Consider the following 19,987-nt stretch of genomic DNA (forward strand, 5'->3'; position numbering starts at 1 on the left):
ACACTGCAGTGCTTGTTTTGTAGGAATACTGTAATGAACTGACTTAAAGTACCTATAATATTTGAATATTATTGTTTTTGACTACCTATGTATGGACACACAAAATTACGATATAAGCTTTACTACGAGTGCACTGGAGCGATGGTGCAGGAATATCAGGATAATCAGGGAAATTCATTTACAGTATGGTCTGAATGGTCTGAAATTAATAATTATTTTCATTGTGATGTAATTTCTAAGTCATTTTCTCAATCAGGATCAGAAACCTAATCTTTAATAATTTCTGAAAATTCAAAGAAATTCTGTCACCTCAAAAGTACAAAAATCAAATCCTCACATTTGAGAAGCTGTGAAACCATGAAATGTTTAAGTTATTTCTAGTTACTGAAGTCTTGTTTCAGCTCTTGTTTTGTATGCTGATTTCATCTTTACCAAAGCATCATATTGTTATTTGTATGTTTCACTGACAAAAAACTTAAGTTGTAAAATACCGTAATTAAAGCTGCTGGAAAAAATGTAATTCAGTAAAAAGTACTATATTTGTAGTGTACAAAGTGCAAAAGACTAGAGGACAGTACTTGAATAAATGCACTTAGTCACATTCATGCAGCTCTGACTATTATTCTTGCACTTAAAGCATAAAAAGTTTTAGAAATAAACATACTGGATAGAAGTTATAAAATAACTCCTTCTCTCTTTGGGATATTTGTATGCGAGTATTTCTGTGTTTGCAACAGTTCAGCTTTCTAATGCTGAATTTGAAGAGAGTGAATTTAAGGGCTTAAGAAGGCACAAGGACACCATCAAGGAATCTTATTCTATTTATTAAACGGCATTTTATCCTTTATGCTATAATTGAAATTTTTCTATTTTTTAATCTCCAGTTGTATTTTTTAGATTTGTTCTTGTTTCCTCTGAACAGCCAGGCACCTATAAAGCAAACCCTAAGCGAAATAAAGGCATTACAAGTACAAATTAGATTTCTGGGGAAAAGCCTTTTTATTAAAAGTCATATACAAAAGGAATATTCCATGTTAGGCTGCTATAAAACGTCCATATGTACATTTTATTATACAGATCAGCACGGCTCAGCGCTGAATGACACTTCAAACTATCAGTCTAATAAATGCATGTGAATTCAACAACAAGTTCACACGCGTATTTCACCGTCTTAAAAACACCGGATTTACAACAAACATCAACAGATGTCGCACACAGCACAGGTCAAAACTCAGACAACATCTGGAGCTTCACATCAGTTTAGAGAAAAGACACCTGTGTTATTTCATTTGGATGCATAGCTTTGAGTACAATTCTATCAGGGCTCTCTTCTTCTCTTCTTTTTTCCCGGAGAAATAAAAAGTGTACCACTATCTGACAGTAAAATATCTTACAATCTGCTACCAATGTAAAATCTCAGAGTATTAGCTGCAAATATTCTGACTTTTTGAAAAATGAAAAATACTTGGAGAGAATCATGCCTCGAAAACCTTCAAAACATCTGGATCATTTGTGTTGCCACTTTGTTGGCTGAAGATTGACTTACGCATGTATGAATGAAATGTTTTTCATCAAGTTGGAGCTTGAAATAAATAAATTTTTCTATGATTGTACTCTTTGCTTGCTCAGACTCCCTCCATCGGCCTCCTCCTCCTCCTCCTCCTCCTCCTCCTCCTCACTCTCTCCTTAGAAAACTACATTCAACAGGCGGTGTAAATGACAACATACGTAGCTGAGAGGTATAGGCTGGGAAACAACCATCAGACACGATGCTGGTTAAAGTCTGCAGCCACCACTGAACTAACTGCTGTTTCTCCTTTCTTTAATAAAAAATTAAATCAAAGAAACATTTGGCTGTGTGAAGAGTGGTAGAAGGAAAAGCTGGTGTCCAACTGATCCCACAACAGACGTCTAACCAATTTTTGGTCCTCATTTCACCTTTAGAGAGGAAGTTCCTGCAAATCATAAATTCTTTAATGCAGGCGATACCAATGACTTGTGGCATAAACAAACGACTGAATTTATTGAAGCAGAGTAATGAAGAGACTATTAAGTGATGACAAAATAAATTTATGAGGTAATCAATCTTCAAGTTGGGATTTGAGAGTGCGCAGAGCAGGTTTGTGAGAACAGAAAAACTTTGGTCCATGTCCCTCATACTGATTATATCTAGTTGGCTCGAGTTTGTATCAGTTACATGCAAACTGTGTTGATGTAGTGATGGTGACATCAAATGTCACTTTAAAAAACACATTTCTAAAGTGAGCATGAAACATGAAAGTAAATAGTTAAGCCATTTTTTTGCGCTGCAATTATGTGTCCGAATTTTTTATTTCTCATTTCAAACCTTTCAAAATTTTGTAAATGTTTTAAAACACAGAATCAAAAATTAAAGATTTTAAAATTTCAAAAATGTGTTTTCAATATTTCAGACTGAATAAATCAAGTTCAGAAGCTAGAATCTGGTAAAAGAAATTGTGATTAAATACTGATCTTGTTTAGATTGCTTTTTTTCAATGTGATCATATAATTTCCACAGAATTTTAAGCAAGGTTTACTATGGTATTATCAGTTAATTAATTTTAAACAACAAAATACAAAAAGCAAATAAAAGACCTAATAAACTCAGTAGAGTGTGGTTGTTAACTACCAGTGGGCCATCTTCCTGTAATCTCAGGGGTGGATGTGGTGTAATTTGAAGTTTTCACTTAAAGTTTGGATATGAATTGACCCCATTCAATTTGAGCATGTGAATTTTTAAAACTTGAATTTCTCAAAAAATAATAATAATAAAAAAAAGTCAGCTACATAATTTTAATACAAAAAAGTCATACTGAAACAGGATTTGCTTGTTGTCATTTTTCATCCTGTTCATGCTGAACTGGAAATAATGGGGAACACAATCCAGAGCCCTGATTCTATGCAAACATACATTCCACAGTTTATCTGAACGAAGCTCATGAACTAAGCTCAAGCTCATGTGTTTTCAAATTCAAGAACTTTAGACAAACTTTGGTATATGTTTTGACCCAAGAAACTGATTTATAGCAACTCTTGTCAGGGTCAATATACAAGAACAACACTGGAACCTCACTAATGTTTTAAGACAATGGAAAAAAACTGCAATATGACTTTGTTTTGTAGCAAATTTTTACTGATGTCTTTGAACAATGTTCTGCTAACTGTGAGAAAGTACACTGCATCTACTACACTGCATGTCTACACACACTAACCGTGGGACACATTTGCACTAAAGTTCCAAACAGTGACCTCTTAATAAGTGCCCACAGCTGAGCCCACAGTTCATGCAGCTCAATGTGCCATAAAATTTCATCAGCTGCTTTAAGCTTCACGGACTTACATAGTGTAAAATGACTTGATTTTATTCTGAATATTGTGGAAAAGCAGCTTGTGTGATCACTGTACTTTCTATACTCAAACTTTGCTCTGCAGTTATTTTGAACTTGTGCACTCAAATCTGGACAAGTAGATGATTAAGACACATTTACTTTTTACTTTTTCTGAAAGTTTTGTCAATAACCCCTCTCTGCAGCGCTCCCTGGTGTTTGGATGCTGTGTGTAAAACAATCAATTTATAAGCTACAAATACATAAAATGAGGAGGGTATATGTGCTACTCTTATCTATTTATTTATGTAAGCAAAATAGCAGAACTAAAATAGCCTCATGTGCAACAAAAGTGTGGGTCAGTAAAAGTAAAAAGTACAACAATTTATATTTTGGGAGATTTATTGCATAACAACATTTTTCATATTTAAAAAAAGTATATTTACTATGTGATAAAGTGATGATTTTGCATTCAGTGATACTAGTGTATTCTTCATATTAAGTCACTAACTATAGTTCTGTGATCCTACAACACAGAGCTATTAAGCAATAAATAGATTTAAAATCCGGTCAAAATGGGGAGCAAAACAGCAGAAAGGGGTTATTTAAGTTTGGTACAAATTTGACCCTTACTAACCTGTAATAGTAAAAGATGGCTGGATGAACAGGTCTAACATTACACTACCTTCCAAGCCATGTGAATACATGAATGTCATTAAGATTCTGTCTCTCTTGCTGCCATATCTCTTTCCAAACACAGACACAACTTAATCTTACCACTACAGGTGGTTCCTCTGACCAACTCTTCAAAAAAAAAAAAAAAAGCAATACGCCACCCAGCTCTAAAACACAGTGCACAACCAACTGCAAGTTCAAAAGAGCTTCTGGGATCTTTCTACCAGGGAGTACAAAAATAATTTTCTCATCTGAAAGGATACCAGCAAAGCTGATTTTATATGGTGGAAACACTGCGGGGTAAAAAAGTGTTTCACCTGGTCAGCCAACAAGGCTTCAATTTGTCAACTTTTTTTTTAAGTCTTTCTACGGTCAGATGGATCCTCGGTCCCATCTGTGGACTTTGAATCATCCGGTAGTGCAACAAGAAGGTAGAAAAGAGAAATTACAAGCTTGATCTTTTCAGAGATCTGGATAATGTGTGGAACTACAGAAAGCAGGGAGGCCAATAGATGTTTCTTTACAAAATAAAAGAGAGACGGTTCGAGAAGAAAAAAAAGAAAAAAGTTTGTCCTTGGGAACATTTCTTTGTGAGATTGAGTTTGTTGTTTGCAGATCTTGGGTTGCGTGGTAGGGCCAGAGTTAAATTGTTGGGGCGGAGATAAAAGGATTGAAATGCTACATTAAAATGCCCTTAAAGAAGAATTTTGAGTTCCCTTTGTAAGACTTCAACATCAAGGCCTTAATGTCGTTGGTGTTTTTACATGAACCACAATAATTCTTTAGCACACACACCGCGCCTCTCCCCGAACATTTCTGACATAATTTGATGGCAATCTTCCTCCAGAAAATAAAAACTTTTGACCCTGAAAGTACCCATTTTCCAAGAACAAAATTCAGCGACCCACAAACTACCCACAAATAAATACAGCACACTGAACAGCTTTAAAGAAAGAAATAAAAGCGAAAAAATAAAGTCATGTGACATACTCCTGTGAAGCTGGTAAATGAACCAGTTTTCTCTGTGCTTTTTTTTTTTTTTTTTTACTTTAAGCTTCTGAACCACAGCTCAGACCTCTAATGTCTCCATCCTGTATCTTGTTTTCTGCACGAAGAAACATGAGGATCACATGATGAACCTCTGGCCCTGAAAGCGTCTCTGCTGCCATTGACCTACACAAGGGAGCAGAGCTGCTGTGTTCACGTCACATCTGATTTACTGAAGGTGTAAGACAAAATGATTTTTGGTTTGAGTCTGTTCTGAATTCGTTATTTAGCATCAAAAAAGCTGCATACAGTGATACAAGGATACTGAGAATTACTATAGTGAATGGAAGCTATGTCGTCCTTCTGTATTGGTGATTTTACAACAGCAAAACCAAAAACGTCCAATAGTAAACTAACTAACTTACATTCAAAATGGATGAAAAGCTTTTGAAATTAATTAATATGCAACAAAGGAGAACTCTAAAAGGTCACTGAGAACAAATGAAAACACTGCCAATGAGCCTTTCACCTGAATATAGGTCATTATTCTACATATTAAACTAAACCTGGAGTCAGAGTTGAAATTAATGACATGAACATCTGTGAGGTTCAGCAGTTTGGCTTGGTTTTACTCACATTAGCATTTCTCTGCTGTGGTTTCCCGGTTGCTCCTCATAACTGAGTGATCACAGGTTTACAGACTGTTCAGCTGGTCCAGCTTTTAAAAGGCCAGTAGCCAATCATAACTGAGGATTCTGAGTTGATATCCGGAGCAACCAATCAGATTTCAAGGTCCTGTTTGCGCCTACACAAAAGTTTTCACTTGCTGAAACTGACTGGATCCATTTTGAAAGCTGTACGTGGACTTGGATTTACACATTTCTGACATATTCTGATTTAGCTTTGTTGCACCAAATTTTGTATAACATTCAAAACACTAGAATGGAATAGTCTTTGAAGATAATCTTCTTTTTGACTAAACCACTGGCAACATTTTGCATTTTTGCATGTTAACATCTAAAATTTCCTTGAAGAAATGCTTTGAAGAATTGATCAAATGAGAAACCAAACTTTGCCTCTCTTGCTTCTTTTATCACTTAATATATTTTTTTAAGCCAAAATTTGACTTTTAGGAATCTACAATCTGTGATGATTTACAGCAAACAAGTCTGTAAATCCATGAATGTTCACACTAAAGGAATTTTAAAAGATCCAACTTTCACAATTTAGGACAGATTTTTAATTAACTTGTTGAGGACAAATAAATAAATTCAAATTTATATGTCTAACAGTAGAACAGAGTTCACTGCTGTATCACTGCAATCATTAAAACTAATATTTAATATCATACTTAATAGGAGTGATCTTATCATTAAAGACTGATACCCAACATATCTATTTTGCTGTTTCTGTTTTTACATTTGACGTGAGCGCAGCACTCAGTCCCTTTCCCCTTCGTATAAACACTGTACATGTGTGTGGTTGGGGCTGTGTAGCGCCCCCTAGTGGTGATGAGGCAGGGGTTCATGGCTGTGGCTCCTCTGTATGTAGGCCATCGCGTCCCTGTATGAGAGGGCCAGCTGTGGCCGGTCGTACATCTCGCTCAGAGCCTGGAACTTTGGGCCCCACCGGGACAGCCTGTCACAAACAAACCCCCCTTCATCGTCGTCTTCCTCCTCCTCCTCCTCTTTGTCGCCAGGGCCGGTGGCGATGTTTCTACGGGACGCAGCCGACCCCAGCGAGCTGAGGCTTCCTGCTGAAGACCCCGAGCCTTCCACACACCAGACGTGGTAGGCATCTGGCGGCAAAGCCTCGCTGTCGTTGTCCGCCTCCCAAATGATTCGTGCCACATAGCTTTTAAAGTCCACGTGGGAGCGCGACCCAGACGGGGGGTCAACGTAGCTGCTGGCGTCCACGTCTCTGCCCACGTGAGCGGAGTAGTTGGCGTAGGTTGCGTCGCTGTTGTAGTTGGCATTGGGGAAGTGCTGGTGCTGGTGCTGGTGGTGATGGTGATGTGGGATGCTGAGATAGGGAGCGCCGGAGCTGCAGGAGGAACCGGACGGATGAACCTCCTCCTGGGAGCCTGGGGAGGATTTGATGAGCGGAGCGGTGGTGCAGGAGGACGACTGAGACAAACTGGAGCAGAGAGGACGCTTCAGCTCTGTGATATCATAACCATTCTGGAAATATGGAGGGGAAAAAACATATGCACTCAATAAAGAAAATGTAAAATCATTAGAGCTAGCTCATGAAAACTGTCTCTGAGCTATATCTTTAGTGCAAACTTTTAGATTGTCTTTAATGTTTCCTTCAAGTGAGGTCTGGACCCACTGCACATTGTTTACATCAGTGCAGTAAAGTGATTGCTACGTTCTAAATAAAGAATAAAGATTCCTGTAAAATCCTAATGGAGGCCTTTTTTGCAGCTTTCAACTGTGCTAAAGCAAAGGAAACCATCTGCTTCAGTTGCCTTTGTCTGCGCACTTAACCATGACCTGGACAGCAGAGAATCTTCACAGACATTTTTTGATAAAATACTCAAAGAAAATGCCTCATAGAGCGCAGTCCTTGTTCACTTTACAACACAAAGTGGACATTTATGCAGACATACAGCCACAACATCAACACAAACGCTGATGTGATGATACAATACAGTATAGTGAAATATAATTACAGCACATTAACCCCTTGACACCTGAATTTATTTACAATTCTATATAAAAAACAATTCTTTGTGTTTTTGCCTTCCTGCTGATGCTAAATTAAGTGGAGATTGTTAATTTGTCTATTACACATAGAACAGATATATAATGATAATAACAGATATGTAATAATTTAGGTCCCACTCTAACTGGTCCTATGAGAAACCAGTGTTTGCAAAAGGTTCCGAGGTACGTATTGAATATGCACAAACAGGCATTGGGGGAATGGATACGCTATCTCAGCTGCAGTCTGAATGAAAGTGGTATATTGCAAATTCGCTACAATCGGTGTAAAGGGGTTAATCATTGCCTGCAGTGCAAAAATGTAGTTGTTGCTGAAAGTTCAGAACAGCACTGCAGCAATCATTGTCTGATTCTAGCTGCAGACGTTTGTGGTGTGTCGTCTGTCTCTACAGCATCACCGAAAAAGGGTGTGTTTTGTAGTTGTCATAATGTCCCACCAAATAACAGCTTTCGTCATAGATGTATTTTATTGTCCCAAAACTCATCTTACAGTTGACATGGTCTCAAAAGAAAGCTGCAGCTTCGGCCAGCCCATTCTGGTTTGACACAGTCACTGAGGGTGGAACCGATTCCTCCACTGATACTACAGATAGTCGAGCAGTTTCTAAATGTTTGGATATGCTGAGCAGTATGATGGTGTCTCACAACAAACAAAAGCTAGAGATTGATATGCTCTGTGACCTCAGTGACACTATGTCAAGGGAATAACTTAAATCCCATAATGCATATTGCATGGTGCACATCTGAATAGTCATTCATCAGATGTCTCATGCCTGGTTTTGAGTACAGTTGGCTAGTATACTGTATCTTGATATTAAGTGTAGATTGTGATACAATGAAAAATGCCAGAGAAGTTAATTTAGAAAGTGTCTCTCAAAAACTGTATTACCTCGTAGGACACGGTTAGACCATTTCATTGCAACGATTCGCTGTCTGTTAAAATGTTATGGTTTCAAGCTTCTGACAGTGAGCATGGTCCTTTACTTAAGATAAATTTTCATGTAAAAAGTAGAACAGTGTGTTTGTGTACCTGGTCCTGCTCTCCCCCTCCCTCTTCGTTGTAGTTGAGGATGTTTTCACGGATGTCCTCCCAGCTCTCGTGCTCAGCTGGGATGTGGTAAACTCCTCGCTTCCTGAACTTGTTTCGGCTGCCTTTCTGGTTCCACACCGTCACCGCCACCAGCACCGCTACACACACACACACACACACACACACACACACACACACACACACACACACACACACACACACACACATACACATACACACAGAGGAGGACAGTATAAATATGCATTTTTTTTTTTTTAGTGTGAATGTGCTTCTGCACCACTGGGACTGACATTAATTTCCTTCCTGTACATTTGTAGCAGTGGCTCATTAAAGCTGCTCTGTGGAGTCATTTAGCTTCAATAAATCAGTACCAAGTTCATTTAGAAACATTAGTATAATTACTCCAAACAGGTGAAAAACAAATGGGCCCACCATTGGGAGGAGGAGTATCAGAGCTTAACAGCCTCTACGCTGCATTTTTCGTGCACGGGAGCCACAAGGTCAGATTATAGAAGGAAATCTGTTGCAAAAATCACCTCCAACATATTTGTTCTCTCCGGGGGAGAGCAGAAAGTGATAGAGCTGTTGTGAAATGAAGTCTAATGGTGGAAAAATACAAGACCCAGCTAGTGTGGAGCTGGTTTAATCAACCATCCATTGATTAGCTGTTGATCATATATCAACAACAGCTTAAAGTGGAGCACCTGGCTGTTATATAATCTTTATGTAACTGAATTCTCTCTGCATTAGCATAGTCTGTATGTTTCTGGTCAATGTTAATGGAAAAGCTATTGATCTGCAAACTGTTACACAAGTTTAGAACAAAAGGTCTTTACAGGAGATGATTTATTTGGCTGCACATATGTCTCTGTCCATCCATCCATTATTTATACACTCTTTTATCCTATGAAGGGTCATGTGGGGGCTTGAGCTTAACCCAGCTGCTATATATCCAGAATTTCTATATATTTGCAGACATATTTCTTTGTCCTTTTCTTTTTAGATGCTGTCTTTTTTTCAAGCTCGGTAAATGAGTTTAATTCAAGTTGGACTCATCACATGACTAAAATTCTAGTGACTTGAGTCATGAATTTGATGCTATTAAACTTCACTAAATTTTACACCAGAAAAACCCACAACGTCCAAGTAGAAGCACAATAGTTCATATTCAAAATGGATGAAAAGACTTTAAAATGAATGAATATGCAACAAATAATAACTCTAAAAGGTCACTGAGAATGAAGTAAAACACTGCCAGTGAGCCTTCCAAAACTATACTGCCACTGAGAGTTACTCATGACATTCCTTGTCTGAAATGACAAAATAGTATGTAGCAATACTGCTCATTGCTTTTCTTTTTTTCTGGGACAAAAATAATAGAGACGGCAAAAGAATTTAACACACATACTGACCATCTGGAATAGTCTCTAATACATGCAGACATTTAAAAGTTCATCATCTGCCTTTGTTCATTCAGCTGAATGTAACATGAAAAGTTCAGCACAGTTTCCCTCAACTTGTTCTCTTTAAATTTACTTCACTAATGAACATCTCTTGGGTCTCACCGAAGAAGACGAGCAGACACATGCTGATGGCCAGGATGGAGCTGGGGCTGAGGGCAGCCAGCCGGTGACCTTTGAGCTGCCCCAGCTCGCAGCGCTGACCCCTGAAACCCTCCTGACACCGGCACCGGTAGCTGTCGGGTGAAAGTGCCTGGCAGACGCCGCCGTTACGGCAGGAAGAAGGTCCGCAGGGTGACGGCACACAACGCTGCCGACCCGAATCGTCCGTCACCGTCACCTGACCGCCGGGACACCTGGGACATGACGGAAATGAGGACGGATGACAAGATCAGCTAATGGCAAGAAATTCTTAAAACCTTGAAAAAGTTTTTGAACACCTGAAAATGTGACTTCAGAAGAAAAGTAAGACACTATCGTATTAAATATTTTACAAAAATATTAAATAAAGTTTCAATTACAATAAACTAGTGGCAGTTCAGTTTAAGTGATGCCTGTGTGCCAGTTTGTGTTAATGCGTTATTTACTTGCACTGGTGTTTCCTCCACAGGTCGACACAGCGCAGTGGGCTGCGGCAGGGTTGGCTGCTGCAGGCGTCGCTGGAGCACCCTGAGGTGACGCCTCGCCTCTCCAGGACTGTCACCAGGTCCCGGCTCTGCCCGTCCAGAGGAAGGACCTGACCGTTAAAACGGAGGTCCCGCAGACAACCTGAATAAAAAAAGAACCACTTTGGTTTATAATCCATTAGTATGGTTTCTATGGTTATATTATCACATCTAATAGTACTGCTGCTGCTTCGTCAAGGACAACACAAAGGTTTGGAAAAGGTCATGAGATCATTAAGGGTAGTTAAAACTATATTTTACTTGTTTCTAACTTGCCAAGCTGGAAATACACATTAGACAGATAGCAGACAAAAACAGTAGATTAGTAAACAAACCCAGTAAATGTTGTGTCCCACAAATTTGGGGAAAAGGGTCAAAATTCCTTGCCATTGTGAGAGAAATATTTGAAATAAGACAATCTATATGAAATACAATGTATGTGTCTTAAAATGACATCTATGCATTTTCCATTTCAGGCACCAAACCCGTGACAGACTGGTGTAGAAACCAGAACTGATATGAACAGCTCAAACCTGTGCTTTTATTGTTTTTGACAAGACCTTGATGCAAACCACAAAGACTTAAAGTGTTTACAATCATGGCGCTAAGGAAATCAATTCAGACACCAAACTTTATTGTGCAATCGCAGGTTCAAATACTGGATTTTGTGTTTTCTTTCAAAAATTGTGAAAACAAGGACAAATCCTAAGACAACTAAAGCATATTTATTTTAGTATTTCAAGAATTTAACCATCTCTAACGAGACCATATGAGAAAAATCCACAATATATCCAGATCTCACCTTGAAAATCAGCCTTGTCTCCGGCGCTTAGTCCGTTGCCAACCATCAGGCTGGACGGGTGAACCATGATCTCCCTGCGGCTCCCCAGCTGGGCCTGGACCTCCCGTGAGCCTCCGCCCTGCTCTAGCCTCAGGGTGAACATGTTGTCATGGCGACTGAGGCTAACCAGGACCCACTGCCCGATGTCTACCCGCTGGCCAGGCAGCCGCAGAGCGTGGGCAGCATCACCCAGGTTGGCACTCACTGAGATGTGACCCTCTACGATCTGAGACAGACAAGAACATTAAACATTCCCTTCACAAACCCTCATATAATGTCTCTGGTTTATCTCTTTTATGCGTCTGTGTGTACTCAGATCTGTTATTGAGGTAAATGTGTAAATAGTACAGTTTTGAAAAACATTGTCTTGTGTACAAACTGCAAGTAAAAGTATAGAATCATGGGCAAGAAGCACTTCAAATGTGGAAACATACACATTCTGCATTTAAGTGTCCTCTGTGACTCATGTACTTTAAATTACATTTTAAATTAGTCGTACTGATGATACAATGTATAAACAACACTTTATTTATCAAGAAAACACTAGTTGTAATCCCAGCTAAGAGTTCAGGTTCCTTCAAATGGTAACAAGATAAATCAGAGGTTGTCAGATGTTTAACAGGAGAGAAAAATCAAAAAATAAAGTTGGTTCTGAGCCAGAATGCATTATTTTTTTAAAAAATTTAATTAGTATTTAATTTTGTTTTATTATTCATATAAAAAAACTTGAGGAATTGAGGGGAAAATGCTCTTAAGTGAAACTAAATTTACAGACCTGGGTATAGATCTGTGAAAATGGGACCCAACCAGACAGTACTTTTTGTTAAAATGGCTGAAAATTACTAATTATGTTTTTGTATTTTTGTAGTTTTCTGAGTAGAATTTTACAAAATCTGGGTGACCAATGAACAGGGGCTACTCCCTGATGCAGTGGCCTGGGTTCGATTCCCGCTCACGGCCCTTTACTGCATGTCTTCCCCCCAACTCTTCTCCCTACTTTCCTGTCCGCCTCTCACACTGTACCTATCCAATAAAGGCCAAAAAAAATAACTTAAAACAAAAAACACTTACAAAATCTAAATGCAGAAATCTGGCAACAGTGACAAAAACTGTTAAATGTATTGGGAAAGAAAGTGTAATTACTGCCCTCTGAAATGGTGCAACATATAATGGATTAGTGAAGTACAAGTACCTGTATGGAGTATTTCGATACAGTTTATAAGTATATGCTAAAAATACTTAGAAAGAAAAACCAGAGATTGCTTTAATATGTGAATGCTTTTTAAACTGTCATAACGTGAGTCAGTCTTTGTGTATTGATAGGTCAAAGATCAGTTGGCGTTTTCTGAAGGGTGGACTGACCTCCAGGATGATGTACTCGCTCGCCTCCCGCGATGCCACAGAGAGCAAAGTGCCCGAGGTGGCTCTGGTTCGAAGGAGCAGCTGGATGTTGGTGCGTCGAGAGCTGCCGCCTCCTCTGAGCTGAAAACGCACCACGCTGCCCGAGTCGAAGGAGAACTCTGGGACGGCTGAGGAAGGAGGAAGAGGAGATATATTAAACTTGTGCATAAGCCAGGTTGCTTTACAGACAGTTTGGAAGGGTCACGCAGCGTTCATGTTTAGCCAAACTGGATGAAATATAAGGGCCATGACACTGTGTGCTTCCTGTGCATGACACAGTTATAGAAGCAACCACAGAGTCCCTGTGATTGGTTTGGACTCTGTGTGAAAGTGCGTCATAACCGACTGACAGAAAGCTTTTTCTGCGCAGGATTCTCAAAGCTTTTATGCAATTTGGTGTCCCAAGGAAAAGTTAGAGAAGTGAATGTCTCTCCATTCATGAATTTTATATTAATCAGTGAAACCAAGACAAGATTTCATGGATGAGAAGTGTTGATTAAGGCTGAAATAAATACATACAATAAACACACTCAGTCTCTTACCCCTGTCACACTTGTGTCCAGTGTATCCTGCGTGACACTCGCAGCTGAAGGAGCCCCAGTCGGCGAGGCAGGAGGCGTGAAGACCACAAGAGGGACCGGCTGCCGTCACACACACCCCGTCTGTGAGCCTGCACCCTGGGGTGCTGTCTACACTCTCACCTGGAGACGCCAGATCGTACACCTGAGGAAGAAAATGAGGCACCATGTAACGAAGGTGATGTTTTCATTCATCACTGCAAACTTTCCACACATACTTCATAAAAGAGCGCTGCGATACAAAATACTTGCTGCTTCCAGTTATGTGATCCAGGCTGCTTTTACAGCCAGCGTAAGATTAAAGGAGGGTTTTTTATTTAAATTCTGCAGTTTCTCTCCTTTGAGTCTGAAATGCAATAAGACCAAATTTGACATGCACTAAATTTCTAAACAGGCCCATTGTTTTCAGTTGGCAGCCGTGCTCTGGTTGCATTTTGCGGTGCGTCAATCCACCTTAACGCATGAACTCCAAAATGTGTTTTGAATTTTTCTGAAGGAATCAAGAAACCAGCTCTGAGAATGAAGCCAAGAAAAGCATGCAACAGAGGATTATTTCTCTTTCTTTTAGGGTCTTGAAAAGCTGATTTCTTTTGTCACAAAAACATTAGCCATGTGAAAGCCAAGCTATGGAATTTCACTCTCCTCCGGAGAGTGTAATTGTGCTCAGTGAATTTCACATTTAGTCTTCTAATGGTCTGATATTCCTTTTGCACTAGTGGAGATTTTATCCTGATGGTGGCACCAGAGGAAAGGTGAGAGGACCGCTACACATTACCATTCAGTCTCTTTGAATCATCATTTCTAAATATTAGCTCTGGACCAAAGGATGAAAAGGTTTATGCTTTCGTCCTAACGGCACACTGCTGTAAAAATGTAGTCAAATACAGGAGCAGTAGGATTCTCAATTTAGGCATTTCTTTAAAGCTCCAAATGTGCTAATTTGTAGTTTGGCAACAATAACAATTGTGCCAGTACATCTAAAATGTGATTTTAACACAGATGAGTGTCACCTGAACTCACTTGAACTCTGCGGATGCCAAATAACAGCAAGAATCCTGATAATATGCTGATACCTTCAAGTCTCATCATGCTTACCATATTTAAAAATTATCAATTTGGAAAAACCATACATTTATATATAAGAGCAACACAAGGCAGATTCTCTCACAAACACAGCCCCTTTCATCCTGCAGTTACTGAGGCAGCTCACAAGCTGGGAACACTGATTTTATTGATTTTGTAAGTTTTTGAATTTCTCCACAAGTGTTCAAAAACTCTTAAGGATGGCTTAAACATGCATCTTCTAATATTCTTACACAGCAGAGCTCAATCAATCTGTAATAACGTGAGCGCTCACACTGAAAGCAAGTATAGACCTCAGATCCGTTTTTTAAATTTAACATTTCAATGGCGTTTCAATCAGACAAAATAGCTGCTTTGAATCACTTGCTGAATTTGTAAGAATTTCAGTTTATCACATTTATCATCAATCACTGCTCTCTTTGAGGTCCTCCCTGATCTTTAATGTAAGATGCTTGATATTGTCCCCCTTCTCACACTTTCTGCACTCAGGATGAATTGTACTGAGACATTTGGAAAAGCTTTAGTTTATGTACAGTTTAGTAGTTTATTAGAGTGCAAGGAAGAGTAGCGCAAGGTGGACATACGCCCAAAAACTTAAAAGGTACATTCTCCCATTATTAATGCAAAACATTATTAGCAGACACAGATAAAGTGAATAACACTGATTATTTTGGAACTATGACACATGCCAGTCTTTCACAAATACTAGACCAAACGTGAACAGTTGGTTACTACGGTCGCTGTGATGACTGCAGGAGAAATAGGCAGATTTAAAACAACAAGACTGCAGATTTGGAGTTTGGGACATCTCAGATTTAGTGCTTGTGGCCAACACTGTAAGCACCTACAAAGAGTGGTCTGAGGAGGTACAAACCATAAACTTCAAAAATGAGAGACCTGTCTGACAAAAGTCTTTTTTTTTTTTTTTTTTCAACCTTGTTCATATGTCCATATGGTCTTTTTCACACACTAGAACACATTCAGTGTCAGACAGCCTAAAAACAAGGATTGAGACAGCCAAGGCTTCATATTTAGCAGGAAGGGTGTTTTCTGTATCATTCTCTTTTTCAAAAACAAATTCTGGTTTAACATGCATGCTTGAATTAGTTTTGCATTGCTTGAGCCACATTGTAAGTAAGCTGGTGTGCTTGAGCTCCAGGGGTGGGACTTCATATATCGGCACATTCTTTTATTTTATTTTACCTTTATTTTACCAAGTAAAAATATTTGAGAACTAGTTCTCATTTGCAAACATGACCTGGCCAAGAAGCCAAAATAAGGAAACAACACTGTAGTGTTCCATGCAGGTCATTTCAAGTTAGGAAGGGGTTATTTAATAGAAAACACTTCCAACTATGTACCTTACATACACAGAGAGGAACTTGAAAGCTATGATTTCAGAATCTATGTTTTTTGGGGGGAAATGATAAGTGAGTTTTAGCAAAATACTCAAATCTATTACACACAAACCTTTCTTAATTTGTCTAAAGTAAATAAATCCAAAATTGATTGAAAATGAAACACAATCTATGCTGCCTTGCTAAAAAAAATTATGATCCCCATTTGAATCAGTATTAGCATTAGCCGTTAAATATTGCAGCTGTGGTGATCCTTAAAAAGAGTGAAAACATGATGCCAACCTCTCCACCGACTGCAGGAAACAACCCCAAAACACAAGGGGTTGTGGGCAGAATGAGACATTCACTGCAATGGTGGGCAGATGCTAATGTGCTTCCACATCTTCTTGTTGAAAATCTGGCTGAAATCTTTCCTTGGGAATATTTTGGGATCTTTGGGTGCTTGTTGAGGTTTTCACTCAGCAGCAGAGGAGCCGCGGCAGCTTGCTGTATTTCAGGAGCATGAGGAGGAAGCGGGAGGTTCTTTTCATTTATATTATATTTTGGACTGTGATGTTGTTATGTTGGCCTTGGCTGATGAGCCAAGCTCAGACCACCATCTGTCTGACCACCGTCCCCATGGTACATGCACACACACACTGATACAACACACACAAACACACACTACCCACCAAGGACTTGAGAGGAGTACGAGTGAATACATGCATGCACAAACACACACACACACACACACACACACACACACACACACATATATATATACAGACCTACAGACATTAAAACTGCATTTAAAGGCAAGAAACATACACACACACATGGGAAATGCTAATGATCTGTGGAGTGGAAACACATACTCAGAGATATGTTTCCATTACTTCAGAGGACTTTACATTGACTTACATTCATTTCAAAGGCACCTGAGCTAACTCCAATCGACACCAACACTTTCCAAACCCTAACCTTTACCTTGAACTTAACCAAAACCTGATTCTGAACCTTAAAGCAAGGTTTAAGCCAAGAGGCATATCCCCACAATGTGACTCAATGAACAGATTTATGCCCCCACAACATAAATAATACAATAACACATGCACAGTCGTGTTACCTGACTGTCGACCACCAGGTTGCGGATGCAGCCGGTGAAACCGCGGTAACGGCGGAGAGGAGACACGTCTTTCACACCTCCCAACTGAAGAGGCTGGAAAACATTCAGATACCTGAGGGAGAGGAGGACCAGAGGAAGGAGGAGAAAAGGAAAGAAGGAAAGAACACAGACAAAAGAACATGAGAAGAAAGAGAAGGACAATGTATGGAAGAGGCAACAGGATGTGGAGTAGCAGGGGGAAGAGTGACAGAAAAATGGCACAAATGAGAAGAGGAAGAAGAGTGACAAGGAGGAGAAAGTGGAGGATGGAAATATGTAATATGTAAAGGGGGTATGCAGAGGTTGACAAAGAGGAAAAGGAGGAGAGGGAGAAGATATAAAAATATATAAAAGTAAATAGAAGAGGAAGGGGTAGATGGGGAGGGGAAGAGGAAGGAGGAAAGGAGTAGTAGGTGGAAAATAGAAAGAAAAAGGATTAAGTAGAGGGGGAGAATGAGGTGAAAAGGGAAGATTCAGGCGAATAGATGGTACATGAGGAAAAGCAACATGTAAAAAATGAGGGATGAGTTGGAAGGTGAGAAAAAAGAGATGAGAATTAAACTTCTCAGACAAAAGTTTTCACATTGTGTCTGCAGTGATGTAGATCTTTACTGTCGCCAGGCTTATTCTTACCGCTGGTTCCCAGGTGTCTCTCCTGCAGCTCTGCAGCCGGACTGGTCTATATCCTGAACCTCTCCTCCGACACCCTCCAACTCATTCACTGCCACTCCTCCACACTGGTCCAGGATCAGCTGAATGGCCTGAAAATAAACACTTCACTTATTTTCATTGCTGCAGAGACAAAGAGTCTCAAGCTATCCATCTTTCTTTCTTGATCTGGAAGGTTTCCTTTTCTCACTCTTCTGTGATAAGTCAACTAGCTCATGCATTGCATATTGAAACATTGCTGCTTGCTGCAGTATTTGTATTTTGATAAACCTCCTTTCCAAGTAAAACTGATATGAACCCTGTGGATTGATCAGACAGAGTTTCAGTCATCCATTCGTGCGTCTGATATCACCAGCTACATCCATCAATACCTTTCCATCACTGATGATGTCAATGCGATGCCAACGCCGGTCAGTGACGGTGGATTTGGGTGGGAGCTGCAGGGTCAGTGTTCCTGATCCATGGTTTATACTCAGAGCTGGAACCCCGTTTCTCAACTCTGGATGGGAAGGTGAGTAAAATGTCAGCAAAATCACAAATCGAGTTGTTATAAGGAATAAAGTTGAGCTTGTGAGTATCAAAATACACAACAAATGTATAAAGTAAGTTGGAAAGTACTTGTTGAACCTGCAACATGTCATTGTTGAGTGAAATCCTTGCATGAAATTATAACATTGCTGTTTTCCATAACTTATATCAGTGTGTCAGTTTAACTCAAGTGGAGCAGTGGTTAAACTCAAAGTAAGATCTTTGCCTCTGGTGTCTGGAAAGTTGATGCTTGCCCCAACATCACTTCTCTGTATTGCTGTGTAAGCTGCTGAATCCCATCAACAACTGCAGAAATCCCCACCATCAATTCTGAGTGTGTGTGTATCTTCCAATATCCTCTCAACTGCTGTCACTATCAGATGAGTGAGTTTGACCTGATCAACCTCACAGTCGCATTATTGAACATGTAAGTGAAAAATGCTCCAGAGAGATCAATACTGCGGCCATCTTTGATTTTCCCCTCCCCGGATTGACGCAGCAACAGCTCGAAGTTCGATAATTACATAACGTTAATGCCACAAGATTATGCAAGAAGTGTTTGAAAGGCCATCTGCAGTCTAATCCGTTAACACCAGACTAGTACCGCTGGGAGCTGACATTAGTTTATGAAGCTCTTCATCCACTGAGAAACTGTCTTTACAGCAGTGGACTGGGGAACGCTTTGTTGTTTGTTGAAAAGGAAGAGCTGCAGCACGTTCCCACCAGCACTGTGAGATTAGTGTGTTTGTTGGAGAACTTAGAAGTAAAAATAATGTTTCAACTTTGTGCAAAGGGTGGTGTATTTTGAGCATAATTTTCAGTATTCTTACAACAGTGGAGGATCCACACAGACATCCTGCCAGAAGCTACTCATGAGAAATAAAACTACAGGAAAAGTCTCATAGAGTGATCTAGCATTGGTGTTTGTTGTCATTTTTTTTTTTTTTCACAATTGATTGTTGGTCATTCTTTTTGGTTGTCTAACACTTTTGAACCTTTCAACAATAACTCTCACCCCAACTGGTCGGGGCAGATCACCGCCTTCCAAGAGGCTGGTTCTCTTGGAGGTTTATTTTTCTTCTGCCCATTAAAGATTTTATTTTTCTGGTTCCTTCCAACCATCGCTGACTGCTTGCTCATATGGAATCCAAAGGAAACTTTGGATAGTTGGGTTTTCTGTTCTCGGTTTAAAATTTGTAAGGTCCTCACATTACTACGTTAAGCGGTATGAAATGATATGTTGTGAATTGGGCTATATAAATAAAATTGAATTGAATTGAACTGAACTGAATAACGCCTGAAATGTAGTTTTCAAATTAGAGGTCTTCATAGAGCCAATAAACGAGGCCAGACTTAGGAATTCAGTACAGGCCAGTCCTTTTTTTGCAATGGTAATTTCTATTGATGCCTTTTATTACAAATAGAATTGCAAGCAAAAGGCCATTTTTTAATAGCTAAGGCAAAGCTAACTAAT

General features: G+C 39.5%; 1 protein-coding gene across 1 annotated transcript in view; it reads right to left on the bottom strand.

The window, feature by feature from the left end:
- Nucleotides 1-980: 980 nt before the first annotated feature.
- The window catches only part of si:dkey-22o22.2 (neural-cadherin), a 164,755-nt gene continuing 145,748 nt past the window's right edge, over nt 981-19,987 (bottom strand). Inside the window, exons 26-35 of the mRNA XM_055013798.1 lie at nt 18,357-18,484; nt 17,950-18,077; nt 17,278-17,389; nt 13,696-13,876; nt 13,115-13,281; nt 11,714-11,978; nt 10,834-11,014; nt 10,352-10,602; nt 8,766-8,923; nt 981-7,189 (exon numbers count right to left, since the gene is read on the bottom strand). Coding sequence (XP_054869773.1) covers nt 6,512-7,189; nt 8,766-8,923; nt 10,352-10,602; nt 10,834-11,014; nt 11,714-11,978; nt 13,115-13,281; nt 13,696-13,876; nt 17,278-17,389; nt 17,950-18,077; nt 18,357-18,484 — 2,249 coding nt within the window. The 3' untranslated portion in view covers nt 981-6,511. The remainder of the gene's footprint in view (nt 7,190-8,765; nt 8,924-10,351; nt 10,603-10,833; nt 11,015-11,713; nt 11,979-13,114; nt 13,282-13,695; nt 13,877-17,277; nt 17,390-17,949; nt 18,078-18,356; nt 18,485-19,987) is intronic.

The sequence above is a fragment of the Amphiprion ocellaris genome, chromosome 9, assembly GCF_022539595.1.
Source record: "Amphiprion ocellaris isolate individual 3 ecotype Okinawa chromosome 9, ASM2253959v1, whole genome shotgun sequence".
NCBI classification, from domain to species: Eukaryota; Metazoa; Chordata; class Actinopteri; family Pomacentridae; genus Amphiprion; species Amphiprion ocellaris.